This window comes from Copadichromis virginalis, linkage group LG23 (genome assembly GCF_057382275.1).
Source record: "Copadichromis virginalis isolate Kocher_CV1m ecotype Utaka linkage group LG23, C_Virginalis_male_GT1.1, whole genome shotgun sequence".
Taxonomy (NCBI): domain Eukaryota; kingdom Metazoa; phylum Chordata; class Actinopteri; order Cichliformes; family Cichlidae; genus Copadichromis; species Copadichromis virginalis.
In genome coordinates, this window is record NC_140639.1 from 26,086,871 (window position 1) to 26,109,266 (window position 22,396).

At 40.5% G+C, this 22,396-nt stretch overlaps 1 protein-coding gene across 1 annotated transcript; it reads right to left on the reverse strand.

Moving 5' to 3' along the window:
• Positions 1 to 1,919: 1,919 nt before the first annotated feature.
• Positions 1,920 to 21,834, reverse strand: LOC146681037 (major facilitator superfamily domain-containing protein 6-like). The gene is made up of 7 exons (XM_085448120.1): positions 21,541 to 21,834; positions 18,022 to 19,525; positions 12,684 to 12,781; positions 10,372 to 10,533; positions 10,109 to 10,207; positions 9,056 to 9,342; positions 1,920 to 2,810 (listed from the first exon to the last, which is right to left on the reverse strand). Exons 2-7 carry the CDS (start codon positions 19,521 to 19,523, stop codon positions 2,586 to 2,588), a joined length of 2,373 nt encoding a protein of 790 aa, XP_085304246.1. The 5' UTR covers positions 19,524 to 19,525; positions 21,541 to 21,834; the 3' UTR covers positions 1,920 to 2,585.
• Between the last annotated feature and the right edge of the window lie 562 nt (positions 21,835 to 22,396).

Consider the following 22,396-nt stretch of genomic DNA (forward strand, 5'->3'; position numbering starts at 1 on the left):
ATCTGCTTTTCCTACATTTTTGCATCCATCTTCTGTTCCAGTGGCCAAAACCCACGTTAAACATGGACAAAACGTATGTACAAGCAACCCTTTTGAGCCGCAAACTCCAAACGCCATCTTATCAGTTCTTTTGCTCTTTATGATATCAGTAAGAGCAGACGTCCTTACATATTATCATCCCTACTGGGGATACACTAGGTTTGAGTGTGGGATGCTGCAATGCCTTCAAATCACATCAGGAGTGTTTTAGAAATGTAATCTTCTGGGTCTTTTATTTTGAAACTTTATCTGATTTCTACGCCCGAGCATAGAGACACTTCTGAAACACGTCTGCTGGAATCAAAGCGCTTAAGTGAGTGCAGTGTATTCCCAGGCTGGTCAAAGGGATGAAGTGAGACCCATTTTAAGATAAATACGGATTATTTTGAACTGTGAATCATACAAAGCTACTCTAGTAGAGTCCAAGAATGAAAATATTCTTCCCATTTCCAGCTCTGTCCATTTTTAAGGTACCCACAACCTGAAACGGCACTGAAAAAAATAAATTAAATGTATTTAAGGAATTTGAAAAATACAGTTTTAAGTATTACAGCGATTCCCAACAGACAGACCACAGATGTAACCAAATTATTGTAAGCTTATGTAAAAAATACATTAACAACCAACAGTACTTGTTTTTGTAATAAACAGTTTTTCAGATAGTTCTTCTAACCACATTATAGCTATATCAATGTCAACTGTCATATGAGGGGCAAACTAATTTACCATCCCCCTGAACGTGACGGAGCTCGTTCTGGTTTTCTTTTATGTCTCGGTTATTCGCTTTATTCCCGCGACATTTGAGACATGAAATATGGAGATTGTGTTAACACCACACATGATAATCTTGCGAATAATACGGTGCCATTAACTACCTGAACTGTAATTATATTTCATGTGGTTGCCTTTGCATTAACCTGAATCATTCTCATTGTACAGTTATGGTTACAGACTGTCTACACTCATTTTATGCTTGAATGAATTAAACCCAATTTTAATAAGCACCAGTTTATTATTTGCATGTCAGAATCAGAGAAGTTCTCACAGGAGAAATCATCTATATCTTCAAGAAATTTCACAAATTAATTTTTACTCACGCACTGTGAAGGTGTGCCGTCACAGGCTGTGCGTATTATTATTATTATTTCAAATTTTTATCACCAAAGTATTAGAAAATCAGTAAAAATCTAATTTATTTATTCTCTTTAATAAACTTTATTTTTACTGCAACTAGATTTGCCTGATTTTTATGCACTTTTTCACCAATATATTTGCAGTATTTGCAATTTGATTCATTATTTTATGCAACTGTTTTATTTCAGTTTCCTTTTTTTGTGCAACAGTGGAAACGTAGGGGAAGAACACAAAAAAAAAAAAAAGACAAAACTTTGGTGAAAGTGTGCACATGTAATGTATAATTTACTGTTTGTTATTTACCTCTAAATTTACATTGTTGTGCCTCATCATGACTCTACAAAGAAAAGGAGAAAGGAGAGGTCATTTCTATGAGGAGGGAAGAGAAAGGTGACATTTTTTTAAATTACAGAAATCTTTGGGGATCGTAGAAAGAGCTCCAGAACAACAGACATTAGTTAACTTTTAGAGAAACATTAAAATGATACATTAACTTAAATGGGTTAAACTTCCCCAAGAAAAAAATAAACACTGATTTTTAGAAAAGCAGGCCCTCAGTAGAAAAGATAGTCTCCGTTTTATGTGCATTAAAAAAAATGTTTCTGATTTCATTTGTATACTAAGTAATCACAGGTTGAATTTAAACTTGTTGTAAAGCTTTTCTGTTTGCTGTATTTCTCATTCAGTATGTGGTAGTTTTCACGGTTAGTTACTTATGCTGCTGCTTCAAATTAAAAGCACTCAGCCAGACACAACTGAGAGGCTTTTATTGTGAATTTAGCTCCACACATTCGAAGCGTGGCCATGAAAATGATCTACGGCACATTCAGATTGAGAACTCTTGTATTACAGTAGAATTAACAAAACAAAACAAAAAAAAAATCCCTGCCACAAGTTAAAATCCCATGAAGTCATTTGTGCTGTCGTCCAGTCAAAGCTGCACGTTGTATCATTACTTCTTTTAAAAACACTTCAACAGTTTTCTTCCCATTTTAAACGTAAATTAAGTTAAATAACATATCAAGAGGCACATTTACAAATGAAGGAATTTCCTTCACAGTCCACTGGAAGGTGTTGCAGTGCGCAGAGATCAGTTTCAAACCTGCTGCAAAAACCATCCATTAATGAAGTTTAGAAACCACTCCACCTCTAGAATTAAACCATTCCCAGCTTGCTTCCAGTATTCAAGGATAATCCCCCATTTCACAATCATATGTACACACTACACTAGCTTTTAGAATAATCTGGACACAGTGTTTATAAACTGCAGAGGAATCACTTCACCACACAATAGGATTTTAACACTGAACTAGAGGACAGATGAACTTGTTTAGACAGGTCACTTTGCAGTAATGAAACACACTGGGGTTAAAGCCCTCTGTGTGTGCATTCAATAGTTTTTAAATGAACACTCAATGTGGGTTTTCTTCTGTGAAGACCGTATTGTCTTTGGGCGCTCCTCCGTCTGACGCAGGGTGCGTTTGGTCTTTGTCAGAGTCTGTGTGTGAGGTGTGGGCGGTGTCTGCTTGCGTGGGAGTTTCCGTGGTGGATTTCGGCGGGTGTGCGCCGTCATCGCTCGAGTTTCTGTGCGAAGTTGCCACCGCCTCGTACTCAGCCACCGCCCGCTCATTATGCACCTAGCAACATGAGAAACAAAAACATTGAGGGCGGCTGGCAAGAAGCCAGTTGAACATGTGGCACAATTGCCGAACAACAGTTTAGGTTACATCTGCTAGATCATGTCTAACTGCTTCCAACAAAATGCTAGCAGGAAAAACCTGCCTGAGCTGTTACTAGCCAACAAAGACATGGATACAAGGGTGCTAATGCTAACACTAGCTGTTTACATAACATGTTAACTATGACAAGTATTTAAGAATTGGGTAACCTTCCCTGAACTTCCTCTGCTACTCTGACTGCCTCCAGGTCATCTTCAGACCTCAGCTCTCTCGTCCTGGCTCTGTTCCAGGCGCTCTAAGGAGCCTACACGGTTCAGGCTGGACGGCAACATCGGTGCAGTCTGAATGTGTTTGTCGGTGGTTAATGAATAAAAAGATTTCCCACACTGTTAGTGAGGCTGCACGACTGCAACGACACCTCTGTGCTTGAATTTTAAAGATTTGAACCAAATTTCAACCTCGATGAGTTTCTCGAGTGATGTTAAAACTATTATATAGAACATGTCATTATTGATGTTGTTTCTACATTTTAGAGCCATAAGCAATGCTCAGTGTGTTCAAATATGACTACATTAGACATTTATTCTGACCCAGGAGGAAAAAAACTAGAAGATGGGTCTGGTACCAAAATGTAGGTAAAAATGAGACCCTTCAGATGCTAAAGACCCTTTAAAGTTCACCCGAAACTTTAAAGGGTCTTTTTGATATTTTCTCTGTTAAATCATTGGAAAACAGATCGAACCTCCAGGATACCAGTTCTGGTTCCTGTTCCTCTGCTGGACACACATTAGAATGTTGTCATTTAACTACAGATGATGCTTTTCCATGAGATCAGATTTTTGGCTGTGGATGTAAAATTGATTTGGCTTCAGTTTTTAAAAAGGGCATAAATGTTTTTTTAAATAAGTAAATCTCATTTACTTGAATGTATTACAAATTGTGCATCTGTATGTATATTGAAGGCCTGTAATCACCAAATAGTCATAGTATACGTAACTTCATTAAATAGCCTGAAGTTATTGTACAAAAACGACAAAAGTGGCTCCTAGATGTGAGCTTGTGTTTACTCCCAGAGCTTACTGCAGTGTTTTACAGTTTCATAACTCCAGTATTGCAAACAGACTCTCACTCCCACACTATTTAACTTGTAAAAAAGACATTGACTTGTAACTAAAAATGCTAGCCCTTCGTCATAAGAAGCAGCTGCGATCACACAGCCACTGAATACTGCACACAGGTTTAATGTAACTTAAATTTATCAAGGACAGATTAAGAAAATTTAATGAAATGCTGTCATATGATAGTAAATATTGTGGAAAAATGATTAGAAGTAGGAGCTTTAAATCTCCCTAAAAGCCGGTGAGGATACGAAAATGAAGAAATTTAACTGCATTAAAAAAAAGGATCAAAATATTAAACAAAGCTAGCTTTTCATTATAAAGTAAATATATGTCCACCATATGTTTCCATTATTTTTAACATCATTGGTGTTTGTTTTCGCAGATGTGGGTGTTTTTTTTTTGCAGTTTTACAGATTTTTTTTTTGTTTATATCTGTTGGTAAAAATATTTTAACTGTTAAAATTGAATTTAGTGATACAAAAGCTGTTATAATTTTCATCCTACATTTGAAAATTGTAGGATGAAAGCAGCTTTAATGAAAATCTTGTGTTTTATCCCCTTATAGGGGATTTACTGCTCAGCATGGCTTTTATTTTTTTTATTATTTTACTGTGTTTAAACTAAACTCAGAGCAAAGTGCAGCTACGAGTCATATTTAATCTTCAGATCAAATTGATTAAATAAGACTGACAAAATCTGATTTATTTGCTTGCACGGCTGCTACATTATGGAAAAAAAGATATGCTCATTTTTCCCATAGCAAACATTACATCATTTTATCTGCAATTGTAATTATTAACTTAAACATTACACAGTTATTGTGGTGTAATCGCAACAAGGAAATGGGATACATTTAATTCTGTTTCCCCCCCTCTTTTGGATAGTATAATTCTTCATAAAAACTGTATGCATGGTGATTTGTTTTTATAACTCATCTATCTGGATACTAAAGTTAGAGACAGCACATCCAAGTAGTTTATGCTGTGGTTTTGGTGAGTTATATTCCAATTAGTCTGTCACTTAGCACAATTAACAGGTTGTGTGATGCACCCATATAGTCTATGGTAATAAAAGCTTGTTAGCATTAGTTGAGAACGCAGTGTTTCACTGTTTGGCCAAGATGCCAACATTGAGTCCCAAAACAAACAGGTGATATTTAGGTTATTTTTTTCATTATTTTTATTTGAAAGGGACTGTGTACAATACTAACATAAATGTTATTTGAGCTACTGTACTAGAGTTAGCTTAAAGCTCATTTGCATCTGCGATACTTTGGCAGGTCACATTTTTACCTACTTTTATGGTCACACAATAAAAAGTCTAAATTGCTAAAACAGTATGTGAGTGAAAATGCACCAACGTTAAGAAAATAAGCATGCGATTTTTATAACACATTATTTTATGCATATCATCTTCTTTTCTCAGCAAAGAAAATGATATAAGTATTTTTTAACTATGAAAATTATTAAATGCGTTTTGGCCAGAAAGTCTATAACAGTTGTGTTTTAAAGATATATTATATTTAAAAACAGAATATATTGTTTTGGGAAATTCTGCAGACACCAGTAGTGCCATCAAAGCAACAAAAGACTGAAGTAGCTGCTTTACCGAGCACAGATTATCTAAATACCTCATCAGTCAGGGGTAAAGCTCAGATCAGCTCCCGGCCACAAAAGCAGACCTCAGGCCCCACCCCCAGAGGGTGGGGTTGGAGGTGACATCACCGGGGAGAAACCCATACATGTAAGCGCATCACATGATGTCAAGAGTCAGGTGTGGGCGGTTCACAGACACACAAAGACGTACATGCATGTACACGCCCACACATACACAGGTATGCCTGAGTCACTGTTATCACCCCATGCATGAGAAAACACACACAGAAAATCCTGAACTACACCCCCACCTCACAGACGCACACACACAGTAGTTTTCCATCAACCTTTGCACGCAACACCATCTCACCTTTCTTCAGTGTGTGTGGGCAGCCAGTCAGGAGGAAGTGTCAGATTAATGAGTTAAAGCATGAAGAAGAGACATTTCAGACACAACAGATGGAAACAGTGAGTTACTATTACACAACGCCTCGTAATACAGCAGCTACAGCGGCATGTGGCTATTAAAAAAAATTACACACCGTGTAAAATGTCCACAAATCAAAAGCCTGCCCTGATTTAAATCGTGCTGATGTCTATAACTGACAGAGCTCACTTCTAACCGTTTTCTTATTTTTATACTTGTCGATCAGTCTGATTTGTTTTTAACTCCTGTTTGGATCGCCAGTAAATTCCTCATCAGGAATATCCTCTTTTAACCAGACAGGCTGGCTGCTATTTTTAGATCTCTTCCTGAAAGTCACAGTCTGACCACTTACACACTACAAAAAGCAACTCGTGCCTCGGGCTGACCCGGATTGCATCTAATAATGAATGCCAGGTCTCGGGCAGTTTTCAGCTTAAAAGTCATCAGTTTAGAAGCATTAACGCTGGCGTTTGGCTATGTTGAGTTAAGGACTTTGTTCAGTTCTCACAAAAACAACAGGGTATAGCAGATGGTGATGATAAATCATGCAGATAAGATGCTGTAGGTTTGAAAATGTGCTAGAACAGGAGCAAAGATCACCCGTGAGGGGAAGAAACATGAAAAAAAACAAAACATGAATAAATAAAATAATCAGCACAAGAAGCTCTGACAGGCTTCAGACTTTTGGGTTCTTGTGAGTTTTTAAACATGTAAACCGATATACAGAAAATATAGTTTTGAAATTTGCACTGTTAAAATTTTTTATACAAGTTAATTCTATAAGAATTCATAAACTCTGAGGAGACGAGCTGCAGAAGTCTGAAGAAAATCAGGGAACAGGACATAAAAGAAGTTGAAGCTAAGATAGTCTTTTCTTAACTACATTAAACTAAGCTCAATTAAAAAAATAATAATTAAAAGGTGTAGTTTTAGTTTTGTATTTTCTTGACCCTCCAGGTCAATGTGAAAATTAATAATAAGCACTGCTGAAAAACTGCTGGATTATACTTTCTTTGTTTTATTTGACAGCCAGTTGCTGGTTTCATACAGACACCCATGTCCAACTGTTAGGTTACTTCAGTTAAACTACTTTGAATATGCCTGCTGTAGGCTCAGATGCACTTTAACAGGCTGATTTGGATGATAATGACAATCCTTTTGGTTTCATTCTTGAGGATCAAACCATTTGAGATCGATCCTAAAATTGAAACCCAATTTTTCTGCTCAGATTTCTTTTGGACTTTTTAACCTGTGTTTAGCTGTTAAAAACACTTTCAGTCGAAAATAAGTTTGCTTAAACATTTCATCACATTTAAAGTCAATGTCATGAAGCTTGGATAACTTTCATTAGTGGACTATAGGGCACATTTGAAAAGCACAGATGCAGAATTTAAACTATATTAAAGCTATTAACACCCCTAATAGCAGCATTCATATTAGCAGACCTGCATGAGTGTACGATATTAAACATGCAGAGTGTTGCCTCTATAATGCATTTGTGTAACTCGCAGCATTAATGTTCACACATTAAAGCCTCCTCTTAGACAAAGACTGGCTTCTCTGTGCTGCCTCCAAACTCCAATCAAGAGTCGACTTATTTTTGATCTTGAACTGCTTGTATATCCCACCATTAGTTGGAAGGAACATAATATGGAACAAACCATCAGCCCAAAATAAACTTGGGAATGGCTCTAAGCTAAAGAACAGCAGTAACAGCAGCTTAAGTAGCCCAGATTACTGGTTGTTCAACATATTTTGAGAAAGCTGCTGGTGATAATGCATAGCTACAACACAGATGATTGTCTGTAAAGCTCTGCGTAGGACAACCACGCAGGTCGCTCCCAATGCCGACTGCCACTGCACTGAACACAGGTCTCGCTCACCTCCTGCCCCGTGTACCAGGTTTGCCTCCCTGTGACTTTAGTTCCAGTTTTGGGAAATGCACAAAGTTGAAGGATCAGTGTTCTGATGCAGTGGAGGACATCCAGCTCACATTACAGAGCCACAAGTACACACGGACGTAACAGGCCCTTCTGTAAAAAGCAGCTACACTGAAAACAGTCTGAGAACTCAAGTCTGATCTGATTAGAGATCAGCTGAAGATAAAATCAGGTGAGGCTTTTGATATTCAGGTATCTGCTCTCAGAACTTTCTGATCACCCCTCGTGTACACACTAATACATTTATCATGTTTGATTCAGCGCACAATGACTTCACTCTTACTTTGAAAGTCCGGGTCAACCAGGTCAGGTTGCTGCTGTGGCATAGAGTTGTCTCAGGTTTTATTCCCTGCTTATTCTAACTGAAACTCCACCTTCTGGGATGTGTGGGGCTGACCTCCAGCTTGACAGAACAAGGACTAGCATCACCAGCTGCACTGGAGATGGAGTACGTCCATGAAATGAAGACTACAGCAGCAGCTGATTGGTGCTCCACTATTTATTATCACTAATTAAAAACGGTATCATTTACTAACTAATTTAACAAAGTGTTTAACATCTACACGCAGATCCTGCCTCACCATCGCAACAAAAATGATCCAATTCTCTGGGAAACACATATTTGTTATATGGATGTCAAATTCTCAACTATGCAATCACTGATTTTAGTTTTTCTTTAATGTGGAAATCTAAACGCTTCAGCTCACCTCACTGCTGACAGAGCTGTCGCTACATTTAGCCACTTTTCCGACCCTTTTTGCTTCGTCTTTCCTAAAAAGACTGAGCTAAAAGTCTATACACTCTCTGAAGCCTCTATACTGAGGCTTCAGAGAGTGACAGACGTGCTGCGGCTTTTAGATTCTGTCAGTATAAAGTACCTTGAGGCCCCCGATACTGCGATATGGCGCTCTACAAATAAAACTGTATTAAATTGACTGCAGAAGACAGAAAACTATTCAGGAGAGTCCCAGTTTAATATTCCCACAACTTGAACCAAACATAACATTACTGTAAGTCTTCCGAAATGACCAGTTCTCACATTTTTATCTCCTAAATCAGATTTTTGCTTTTCTTTTCATGTGCTCATGACTAAAACTCTGCTTGGCTACTGTCTGTTCACCTGCAGTGGGTGAGGGTCTCGAGTGCTGTTCTTTGCCAGGCTGATCATCTCTTTGATCTGGACAAAGGCGAAGGCAATGGTGACCCAGGGGGCACCGGAAAGCATCCAAGCCGGCCTGTTCGGGTCCTCCTGATCCTCCTGATGTTTAGTCTTCCTTACTGGCAACAAGGGAGCCTGTCGCACTGGGGCCGGGCTGCCGTCGGGTGCGTGACTCTGCACCAGGTCGATGGTGGCGATCGGGACTGGACTGGAGGGCACAGGGATGTTCTCTGCTAGCATTTTGTCCTCTGGAGGAAGGTGCAGAGGGAAGAAACACAAAACGACGGGCACAAAAATATAGATTTTAAGGATCTGAATGTGTATCATGTCACAGCAAAAGCATCAGTTAAAACAGTTTGTTCTGCTAATCTAGAGCAGGGTATTCCAGACATACTCCTCCATTCCTCCACCTCTCTTGGTCACTCTCCAGAGCTCATGACCACCGGTGAGGGTTAGAATGTAGACCTACTGGTAAATCAGGAACTTTCCTCTCGATCAAAGCCCTCTCATTACCACATTATCTGTAAAACTGCACCAATCCACGTCACTCATGAACATCCTGACACACTTAGACCCAACCCCAAGGGACAAACCCAGCAAAAGCAGTGGAAACATGACCAGCCGTGATTCAACATCCGGCTCAAAATATCAACAGGAAGCACAGCTTTTGTTTACTGCGGATCACATAGTTTCAGCTTTAATTTTTAAGCTGCTCCTTTATCCACAAGAGGCTAAGGTCAAGGCATTAGTGTTTCCTCCTGGGATCAAACCAGGAATCTTTCACTTGTTAGGCAAATCTGTACACCTCAACACTATGGAGCTACTTTTCATCAATTTCCTTTTAGAAGGTGATTATTATGCTGTGTTCTTACACTTCTTATTAGACAAGATTAGTTAATGCTTTAGTTTTCTAAATATTGCAGACACTATAAACCTGCAATCTACTTAGTGACATACAAAACAAGCCTAATGTGCATATCTGCGATCTTGTTTATTTGTATGCATTTTTCCCACCTTTGCCTTCAGTGTCTCCGGTCAGACACTGGATGAAGGAGAAGATGAGGAGGATGACGAGGGAGGCCATGCCGATTCCTCTGAACGTATCTGCAGCACCTGCAGAGCAAACAGAGAAACCATTAGCAAGGCGAACTCATATATTTCCTGTGTTTCCTACCCTAAAGCAGCTCAAATAAACAACTTACACTACACCGGTACTGCATTTAAACATTAGCCAGTGTGCTGCAAGGCAATTTCCGCCTCACGTGCTCGTTTCATACCAAAATAATTGACGAATACTCCTCCGACCATGGCTCCGCAGCCGCGACCCAGCCCGAGGTGCAGGCCCTGCAGAATTCCCTGTGCCGACGTCCTGAGAGCCGGCGGGACCGCGGCGCTCAGGAAGGAGATACAAGCTGCCCAAACTGAGGCATGGGTCACACCTGGAGGACAAACAGGGACATCCAAAGGGTCACAGCTGAATCTGGATCTAAATAAACTCAAGCATCCTGATGTAATCAATTAACTCCAACATCTCAGCTTTAGAGTCATTACATCAGCAGCATGTGTTGAACAAATACAGGCAGAGCCTCTGAAATTATTATGTTTTTTAACAATTGGCCAGATTTTCAACTTAAAAACACTTTCAGTCGAAAATAAGTTTGCTTAAACATTTCATCACATTTAAAGTCAATGTCATGAAGCTTGGATAACTTTCATTAGTGGACTATAGGGCACATTTGAAAAGCACAGATGCAGAATTTAAACTATATTAAAGCTATTAACACCCCTAATAGCAGCATTCATATTAGCAGACCTGCATGAGTGTATGATATTAAACATGCAGAGTGTTGCCTCTATAATGCATTTGTGTACCTCGCAGCATTAATGTCCACACATTAAAGCCTCCTCTTAGACAAAGATTGGCTTCTCTGTGCTGCCTCCAAACTCCAATCAAGAGTCAATAACCTGCAGATATTGACTGCTGCATTCTTTCTTATTTATTTTTCTATTGTTATCTATTATCTAAATCTATTTCTAATTCACCTTTTTCTTCCTGGCACTTGAGTAAGTGAATTGCTCTACTGTGGAATTTAAAAAAAGTCTATGAAAATTTGGCTTTTCATGCATTGCAAGATCAAATATCACAAGTTAAATTATTTGTCCTTACTTCTCCACTGCCAAGTGTCAACCATTTGTGGACTCTGGAGAATAAATAAATGCTGACATATATGTTTAATTAACCTGCAGTGACAGTTTTATTTCTTCACCTCAGCTTCCTCTCTGCAGACCAGCTAATCGCATCGAGGTAAAAAGCAGGCTGCCTCAGCCCTCCCTGTTTTTACACCACATGTGTTGCAAATGCTAAATATACTTTTAGACTTTTTGAAATTGTGTCATACTCAGCGTAACGCTGGACCAACAGGTGGAGCACTCAGAACTGAAGCCCCGATGCAGCTTTCACGTGTTTATTCTGCGAGGCAGAGGTGTTTTCTCAGGGCGGATGTCTCATGCAAACCAGTGAGCCACAGAGAGCAGCTGTTCACTGCTCAAGTCTTCACTGTAGTTTTATTGTATACACTGCATTTCTCACCTTACTTTGCATTGCTTAAATAAAGTCAAAGATAAATTAGAAATACAGTGTTAATAATCTGGGATGCCAATTCATATGGTGTGATGGGAATATAAATATAAAAAAAATATCAAATTAATATATAATAAAAATATTATATATATATTCTATTCAATATTAAAACTATTAAAAACAGAAAATTAAAAAACATAAAAACACAAAATAAAAAATACAATTTAAATAATTATATTTACAAAAATACAAATAAAAAATGGAAAAAAACTTAAATAAAAATACAAAATGTATATCTAGTAAAAAAAATGTTTTAAATGTATGCATAAATCCGTGTTGCTGCTAACTGTGGCTTTAGTTTCCACTAACTGTGAATCTGAAACTGAACTGACTGAGTGAAGACTGAAGACAGATTACTGCTAAGTGTTCTGTAAACCGCAGCAGCTCCCGAACAGGAAACAAACCGCTCATAAACAGGACCTATGACATAATATAATCAGTCTTTTCCTTTTTAAAACTGATCAGCCCTGTTTTGAGAAAGCTGCTGCTTGCACAGAAAAGCCAGCGTTCATTATCCGGGCTGAAAAAAGTGACACATGGTTTGCAAGTTTGCATTCGACTGATTTGTGACTCCGAGAAAGACGACTTTTTCTCTGTTATTTTCAAGTCCGGCAGCGCCCTGCACATGCTTTCTGACAACACCTCTGTTAATATCCTCTCTGTATGTTGCAATGCTGCTACAATAAAGGAAATAACACAGAGTAATACAGATCGTGCAGTTGAGAATCCGGGCCGTTTCCCTTCCCTTCAGTTTTTTCTCGTACTTTACAGCTTTCTGTCATCTGCTGCAGCCCTGACAGCCTTCTGCTAACCAGCGATACTGTAGGAAGAGAAACGCTGTCTGATAAGGCGCCATGCTGGACAAACAAAGCCATTTCCTGGCCTGCCCTGTCCTCTGGGTCCTGAAGTCCTAATACTCCCTGCAGACACAGACAGAGAAAGGGTTACCTTGAAGGATCTCCATGGGCAGGACGATCCAGGCGTTCTCCAGGTAGGAGATGTACAGGTAGCGAGCTGTGTTGCAGGCCAGCCCGATGTACAGCACTCTAAGGAAGGAAAGAGAAGAAGCATGAGACTTGTTGCAATGAATTACCAACTCAATCCTGAGCTGTTGTTTCTTTGCTTTAGTGATGTTTGGTAAGACTGATATGCATTTTTAAATCCTAATAACATCTTTCCAAGGACTGAAGAAATGTCTTCAACTGTTTCTATCCTGTAAGCATCCCGATTCTTAGTTTTACTGCAAGTATGACCATTAGGATGAACTGGTTGTGATAAGGCCACACCTTCAGTCAGTATAATCGTTCATCATTTGAATCTTTGTTTAAGCTTTGTTCTTTTTTTTTCCACGTCAGCAAAGACAACAAATTCATCCTGTAACTAAAAACGAGCAACAGTTCGTCTGGATCTGCTTGCCTTTCTTCTTAAACCCAAACCTGCTGCAGTTTGGGTATCAGACAAAAATAATTTGTCCTATTTAACTGTTTCTTTATTGCAATAAATATTGAAGTTATGACCCAATGGTACAGAGCATAAATGCTGAAAAACTGACAAACACTCAAGCTGGTAAAAAGTCTTTAAAGTCAGCTGACTGAATTATCCTGGTGGTTTTTTGTTGCTACAAAAACAGGAAAAAGTATTTTCGTTATACGAGCCTGTATTTAACTGTTCGCCTCATTAATCTTTCTGTTCTTCTTCTGTGGTGCTGTTCGTACCCATCAAGGAGGCTTTGTGCTGCTATTTCGAGAACAATACAGCACAACACGCACCGAGTTCATCGCGCTCATCACCGGGATTATTTTAATGTTTGCTCATCAGCTGAAGCGTTACTGAACACACAGACACACTCTGTTCTCTGGGTGTGTGAACACTGAGCTCGACAAGCTCTCTCGCTGAAAACAACGTTACAGGGAAAGGTCGTGTTGTCAGCATTTCCCAAAGATAATAACAATGAATGAGAGCTGTTAGGCCTCAGCCACACAGGCCTAGAGATTGGACCGTCATTCCTGGCAACCTCTGGCTGATGGGGAAAAATGTGTATCCCCAAACTGGTTGGCTGCCTTTATTATGAAACTAGTTATAAAGTTTGCATGTTCTCCCCCGTGTCTGCGTGGGTTCTCTCCGGGTACTCCGGCTTCCTCCCACCGTCCAAAGACATGCAGCTTGTGGGGATAGGTTAATTGGTTAATCCAAATTGCCCATAGGTGTGAATGTGCGAGTGAATGTGAGTGCAAATGGTTGTCTGTCCCTGTGTGTTGGCCCTGCGATAGACTGGCGACCTGTCCAGGGTGTATCCCGCCTCTCGCCCTATGACAGCTGGGATAGGCTCCAGCGCCCCCCGCAACCCTGAAAAGGATAAGCGGACGCGAATGGATGGATGGATAGTTATAAAGAGCGCGCTGCACCAAAAATCTTGTTTCGATTGCTTTGGTTACGTGGATGACACCAAATAGTCTGCATTTCAAAAACATTTCAAAGGGGCACAACTCCTTGTATGGGTCGCTTCATACTTTTCACAGCTTCACGACCGCTTAGAGAGTAGTTGGCAAGTTTTTGCAGACAAGTCGGCATCTTCCATGCAAACCACAGGCAACCACAGTAAAGCAATTACAAAGAGGTTTTTGTTGCAGCACCCTCTTTGCGCCCAATATCGGCATTTCCTTCTCTCTCTCTCTCCCTCTCCCTCTCATATTCTAAAGAGTATTCAAATGAAGAAGTATGAATTAAGTTGTGATGATGTTTCAGGCTGCCTTGTTGTCTGATAATGATCTAAACCTCCAAAATATTTCAAGTGTTACAACAAAGCACAGAACAGAAACTTTAAAAATAACAACATTAAATACATAAAGCTAATATATCTGATTTGGTGTGGTGGGAAACTGCGATAATCCTCACAAGAAAGTACATCTTTAGATTCTGGACATTGCGAGTTCAGTCCGTCCTCTAAGATGGACTCCATTAAGTGCTAAACTGAGCCCATCTGAGCAGTAGCAGATGGTCTCTCTGTGCTAACAGGTCGGTTTAAAAGGGTCAACACATTAAACCTTCAGCCCGAGGTCACTTATTGACGTGCTCTCATCGGTTAAAATGAAAGCAAGTGACCACCAGAGAGGAAGCTGCTGCTCAGACGTTGCAGTGAAGCAGGAAGTGTGCTTACTAGACAGAGTCACATCCTGAAAACACAGGAAGATGAAGGGCGTGTTTGCATGAGACTGAATATACACACACAGAGTCACTAATGCAGATTAAGAGGAGCCAGACAGCCTGTGGGCCTGTAAAGGCTGTAACTGTCTTCTGTGAAAAGGTGCTTTCAAAAACAGGTGAAATGTTCTCATTGCTTTAAAATTTCTAAAGGTTTCAATGCATATGAACAGAAAGGAGCTACTGTTAATATATTTAACCAGTGTGCCTGGATTTTACACATAATGAAATAATGACACAGCAAGCTGCTTTTGATTGGCTAAAATGAAACATGGAAAATGGTATTAGGCTTCACAGCTTCAAGAAGCAAAGATGACTTCCAAAAACATTTCTGCTAATGCTTCTAGTCACTTAAAAATCTACCATCAGCTCTGAAAGTGAACTAAAAGTCCCCAGTGTGATCACAGAGAAAGTTAAGGTCTGTCACGTCAACGCAGCCGTATGGCGGCCAGGAGAAGTTCCCAAGGCGCCAATTCTGGAAAGTGCTTACAAGCGTGGACATCTGTCATAGGACTGTATGAAGGAGGAAGATGCTGATCTGAGGAATGAGTTGGATCAGAAAAATGACAAACCGACCCTCAAACAGCTGAAGCTCTCCCTCTCTATCAGCTTCCTACTCCTCGTCTCATGTTGATGTAAAGATTTGAAAACTATTGCTCTACAACATGTTACAACATTTAAAATCTGAGATAGCGAGCAGCTGGATGGTTTTTCATCCTATTGTTGCTTTTTTCCCCGTTTGTTGACATTTATGGCGATGATGTGCCCGATTTGTCTGTCCGAGGCACTGAAATCAAATAGCTTCTGATCTGTGTCCGTGTGAAAATCCCCACTGATGTCTTGCATAAGCACCTCTTCATAGTGAGCATTCCTGTTCAGTTTATTTATATTTTTGCTTCTACTTTAAAGTTAAATCAGTCTAAATATTCCCCAGTTTTAATCTTCTAACTCCCAGTGGAGTAACAAAGACATTACTACTTTCATGCCCTGTGTTTTGCTCATGTACTAACTTATATTATATGCTGTATTTTTGTTATTCTAAATAAAGGAAAAGTGAAATGTGTGTAGTTTAAGATAATCAGCAGCCTTGAGGGGAATAGAAATACTCTGAAACATTATGAATAAAAATTTCGTTGCTAACTGGAGGTCTGGTAACCACAGTCACAGTCATGTCAGTTAGAGTCCCACTATTTTCACTTTTTGCCAGTGAACAGCTGAGTAAATTCTTCTCTTTTGAGGCCTCTAAAAGTAAAACAGAAAGTACTCCACGTCTGACACCAGAGAAACGGTGCTCATCATTCATTATTCAGTTACATTATAGACCTTGTCTAGCTTCTACGACTGCCTCATTTTGTCTGAGTAATTGCTGCATGCTCCCAACTATCAGTGGCTTCGTACAAGGCTTTTGATTAATGCGAGGAACAGAAATATCAGCATGCCCAGCAGGTGTATTTATTAAGTACTTCAGCTAAATTTGCTCCATCTTCACCTCGCATAGACTTGAGAGCTCTTTGAAAGTCAACAGCATAGATGGATCTGTGAAATCTAACCCCTTGTTCTCAGATGTCGAAGCTACCCGAAGGGTCCGACCCTGAATCCAATGGCCGCATTGTCCCAAAGAGGAGCGCTCACTTGTCACAGCTCTGACACCAAACACAGCGAGGCGATGACTGAACTGTTTGGACCCACCATTAATGCTATGAATGCACAGTTTAAACGGTTGATCAAGAGTTTTTGCTTTTAAAAAGTCTTTAAAGAAAGCATGGAAGTTGTTTTTGGTCATTTATTTGAGAAGATGGATTTTTTTTTAAACAGCTTACAGATTTCTTTGATTTAATGGTGGAAGAGTTAGATCAGAGGCAGCTGAACACGAGGAAAAAGGAACTCATGCTCCAGCAATGGTAATACAGATGAACTGGCTCTTTAAATAGCCCAGAAGGAGAGATAGTACTGTGTATCTAAGGGGGAACATCACCTATGTGAAACCTAACAGCATGATAATAAATAATTAGTAAATAATTCATTACTTCATTAGTTAATTACCAGATGTTTCTGTCTTGGTTCCCATGATTATCAAAAACAAAAATATTTGGGACAAAAAAAGTCAGAAAAAAGTTCAAAGTAAACGTGATCTCCAAGCAGCCTTAACCTCCTCAGACCTGGCGGCCACATATGTGGACATCACATTTTGGGTTGTGTAGACCAAAATACGAAATTTTGCTCTACAATAATAATAATAATAATAATAATAATAATAATAATGGATTGGATTTATATAGCGCTTTTCAAGGCACCCAAAGCGCTTTACAATACCACTATTCATTCACTCTCACATTCATACACTGGTGGAGGCAGCTACACTTGTAGCCACAGCTGCCCTGGGGCAGACTGACAGAAGCGAGGCTGCCATATCGCGCCATCGGCCCCTCTGGCCAACACCAGTAGGCGGTAGGGTAAAGTGTCTTGCCCAAGGACACAACGACTAGGACAGAGAGCCCAGGGATCGAACCCTCGACCTTCCGGTTACAGATGCGATTCCCAACCCCCTGAGCCACGGTCGCCCTACAAGGGCCTGATATCCACTTACGAGGACATTATACTGCCACTGTTCTATCAAAATTATAACGAATGTCTTCATTTGTGGATCTCATTTATTTTAGGTTAAAAAAAAAAAAAAAAAAAAAGATCTGCTAATTCTTTGTTTTTACATTCATCAGGTCCCAATCAGTCCAAATAGCAAAGAAAAATTAAAGCATGCAATGAATGAGTTTGGGTCTTAGGAGGTTAAGGAATATCAACACAGGAAGCAGCTAGCAGCAACATACAACAGAAAATGTCAATGACAACAAGCCACACAACCACTGACGACGCAAAGTGTGCGAAACCTTTTAAAATTTTTAAGCAAGCGACTAAAGAACAACCAATGAAAGTGAAGGATACACTGGCAGTGAGAGAGTGGTATTACGGTTAGCCAGGCAAGTGGAACCTGGGATGCTCTTTAGCGACCAACTACTAACTGATGTGTGATGAGAAAATCTCTGTATATGTAGGAGCAGCTTTGGTGCCTTGTAGTGTTTGTTCTTACCTGATGTGTCCCACGAGCTCGATGAACTTGTGGCTGGTGAAATATGCAGCGAGCTCTGAGATGTGGCTGAGGACGGAGCAGACCCCAAAGAGCGTGGTGGTCCCGCCCAGGTCCTCCAAGTGCCAGTACAGGAAGCTGAAGACGAAGCCGTAGCCAAAGCCCATGAACCAGGCGACAAAGAGGACGGAGCTGTAGCGCACGCTGCACAACAGCTTGAGGAGGTCACTGTAGTGGAACTCCTGGGTGGTGTTGGGGTTGCTGGGGGTCTGCTCTGAAGTGACTGACTCCCTGTCAGTGTTCGCCGAGTCCTCCACCACCTCTGGAACTTCCTGCTGGTATTCACCGCCTTTCTCAAAGTAAAACTGAGTGGCCACAATCAACGCCACACCCATCAGAACACCAAAGACAATGAAGGCGAGCTGGTAGTTGTGAAGGCGAAAATCGGGCACAGCGCAACCAGTGCCTTCGATCGCCACGGTGATATGAGTGTGGTCAATCCAGATGCCCACCAGCAGCATTGCCAGACCCCAACCCAGAGAGCCCCACATCCTCTGCAGGCCGTAGCGGTCGCGGGCTTTACCGAGATACTGCAGGGTCACCGTGTCCACGATGGTGACGGCGGGAGCGCTGAAGAACTCGCCCACGATGATGACAAGCAGGATGAGCAGGAAGATGGACTCCACCTGGTCCCTGTTGTAGATGATCTGGTACTTTTTCTCAGGTGCTGGAGCAGAACTGGTGGTGGTCTGCAGAGTGGTGTTTGGTACGAGCTGGGTGGTGTTTAGTAAATTAAATGGAGAGTATGTTGTGGTTATGTTGGCATCCACACTACGTTCTAGCCTGTGGAGCACGTGGGAATGCTCCACATGCAGCTCCAGTACGTTTCGCCGACTTCTGGTGTGGTTGGTGGAGTTGCTTGGTTGTGTTACATTATCCTGAGGCTGGACCGTTACCACGGGTGGAAGCGGCGTGGAGAGAGAAGCTCCCTTTTCCTCACATATCATTTCCGCAGGTTTGACAAACCCGATGCCGCAGTTGAACATTAACCAGCACAGAACGGAAAACAGCAGCACAACTTTTCCTTTCTTGAAACGGTCCGCCACTACACCCCAGAAGGGGGCGCTGCAAAATTCAATGAAGTAGCGGATGCCGACGAGTAGCCCGCTGCGGCTGGCTGACATGCCGAGCTGCTTGTAATACACGGCCAGCAGGGGGTGCAGCGAGCCGTAGGCGGCATAGAAAAAGAAATAGAAGACTTTGGAGATGAGGAGGTGGCTGTTGATGCGGAGGCACGTCCTCTCGCAGCAGTCCATGGAATTTGGCTGTGAGGCCGCCACTGCTGCCACCTGATCACGTGCCATGTCAGAGCCGGGTCCTGGTGGCGCTGTGACATCCTCTTGCTGGGCCATGGAGAGGGTGTTGAATGGCTCAGCGAGGACATACTTCCTCTTCTGCTCCTCCTCATCATCTGTCAGGATGGCAACCTTGTCGTCGGCTGGCATATCTGGAAGATAAGGAAATGAGGGTTAGAGCAACGCCAGAGTAACCAAATGAGGCTAAATTCATCTTGTAACTACTTCACTGTGAGACATCATTAGTAGTTTTCTGCTAAAATATAAGTTATACCAGAAATCTGCTAATAACACCCAGAAATAACCTGAAAGATTAAGAGAAATGTTTTAATATTAAATAATTTTTAAAACAGAAAAAGAACATTTGTGGATAACTTGTTTGACTACGAGAGAAAACAATAAAAAGAGCAAACCTTGATCACGACATGTCTTTGTATTTCTGTGAAAGGGCTGAGTTCTCTGGAGACTTTCCAAAAACAATACTTGTCTGACTGTGGCCAAAATCAAACAACCGGTATAAATAGATCTGCCTCTGGAGGAACATTTAGGCAGTTCTGAATACTGTAGACAAGCTGCTTTAAAAAAAAACCCATCTATTCAGAGTAGCATTATGGAATATTAATTTAAGGATTACGGTTTAAACAGAGCTCCTAACCTGAACCTATGTTGGGTAATATAATCCAGATTATGGCTGCCCTCTGCCACCCCTGTACACCATCACCAGGTCCTCCTGTCTCGGGAAAGCCAGGACCATCAGAGGTAACCCCTGCACCCCACCCACCACCTGTTTGACCGGTTGCCCTTTGGTAGTCAATCAGGTCCCACACCTCCAGACTCACAAACAGCTTCTTCCCCTAAGACGTTCGGACTGTCAGCTAACACCGCACCCCATCCCTGCACACTCACCTCACCAGCCATGGTCTGAGTAGCCCTCATCATTCAGACCACTAACAAATGGACTCTATACTCAGACCAAGTCCTTCGCACTACTTCTATGCTCTTTGTTCTCTAACATGTAGTTATTTTTGATCTACACCTGGTGTCAAATACAACCAAATGGTTAAAAGCTATCAAGTAATCTGGTTCCAGATGGGACAAAAGTCTCACAGAATCTGAATTTGAAACTCTCCTGGATGTTTTCTTGATTACATAATCTATAGATTAAAAGAGTCTAAATGCAGCAGGTGATGGTCTAGATCGAGTCTAATGTGGTCCACTAGCCAAAAGAAAAAAACTCTCTTTAATCATATGTTTTGTGTTACAGACATGTCAAACTGTTTTTCAAAACATTTATTGAAACGGTTTGGTAATGAATGATAATCCAGATTAGAACAGTACCAAGGTAGTGGTACATGGTCTAGACATGGTGTCATGAGGTCTACATGCTAGAAAAACTGTGAATCCAAGCATTCAGAGGTAGAATAAAAGGTTCAAATAGTCTCATTCTGTGTTTTAAATGGCCCTGACAGGTGCTAGGTAATATAATCCATACTAGAAGGGGCTAAATGTGTAGAGTATCGTTCAAATTGGTAAAAAGCAAAGAAATCATCATATTTCTGTGTCACAGTATTCACATATATTAAAACAATCTGTACACTCTCCCATGTCCAAATTAAATCAGTCTAAATGGACGAGTTCCTGGTACTATAATCCGACCTGTGTAACGTCAGTGTTTGTGGATGTACTTTGAAGGTGCTGATATTTTGTTTTTATACAAAGACGGCCAGGTTAGACTCCCTGACGGTCCCTAAGCCTTACTTTGAGATCCACTTGTGTATCGTGACAACAATAAAACTGAAAGCTGAGCAGCAGTCACCAATACAGATATTTCAGCAAACATACGACCTCTGGAGGTCCTCAGACCTCAGTTTGTAAGCCGTCCATCTATCAGTGATGGTCTCCGCGGAAGTGTCAGACATGTTAAACAAAACTACGGGTTATCTAAATTGTATAAAACAAACCAAAGTCGGAACGTTTAAGGGGTAATTTAAGGAAGTGCTAAGGAAGTGCTGGCGCTCATTTAAACCCGGTTAAACACAAAGGAAGTGTCTCCGAATGTCAGGACTTCTACCATGTAACCTAAATTAAACGTTTTAAACATGTATTTCACGAGACTCAATTTAAAATAAAGGACAAATTTAACGACAACGCAAACTAATGTTCTTACCTGCTCAGGTCACCGCTCCCATTAAACTATGACTGCGCAGTTTCTCTTCAATTTTCTCTCTTCTCCTGCGGACATTTTTCACAAAAAACGTTCAAACTACCGCTTTTATTTTCTGTAAAATATTTATAGTCTCCGACATAAGTTCATGTTTTAATTCGGGGGGAATTTCAGGTCTTTCTCGTCTCCGCCTGTCTTTGTATTGAGAACAACGGCAGCTCGTCAAACCGGAGCTTCCACCTGTCCAGAAAACAGAGACGCCGCGGTCAAGCCCGCCATTGGGACCTCTACGACAACAGGCCGAGACTTCCAAAATAAAGCTCATGCGTATGCGCTACCTTATTCTGTTTTATTAAATTGTGTTTATTTTTAAATTATTGAATAGTTTGGAGTAATTCCTCTCAGAAATATAAAATAATAACCTTTAAATTAAATTTCACAATTAAATGAAAGACTGAATAAAGTTCATTTTTGTTTTTCTATAATTTACTGTTTGTTTTGTTTTTGAATTATTAAGTCTAAAAAATGTTGTAATCTGTTCAAGGAACACATAATAAAATGTTACCATAAGCACATTGGTACAGTATTTAGAAATAAGGGGAAAACAGTTTAAAATTAGAAATTAAACATTTCTTAGTGGATCTTGGGGAAGAAATTGTTTTAGAAAAGTTAACATGTTCGGTTTTAGAAAGTTTAAAAAAAACATTTGTTCATTTTATTTAACAAAAATGTTGCTACTTTTGTGTGTTTTGTGAGCCTACTTTTTTCAAAGCTGATGGCACCGTTGTGCTTTTAAGTTTTCGTCACATCCGGTAGTTGCCAGGTGTAAATTCTGGCAACTTGATACCACAAAGCGACT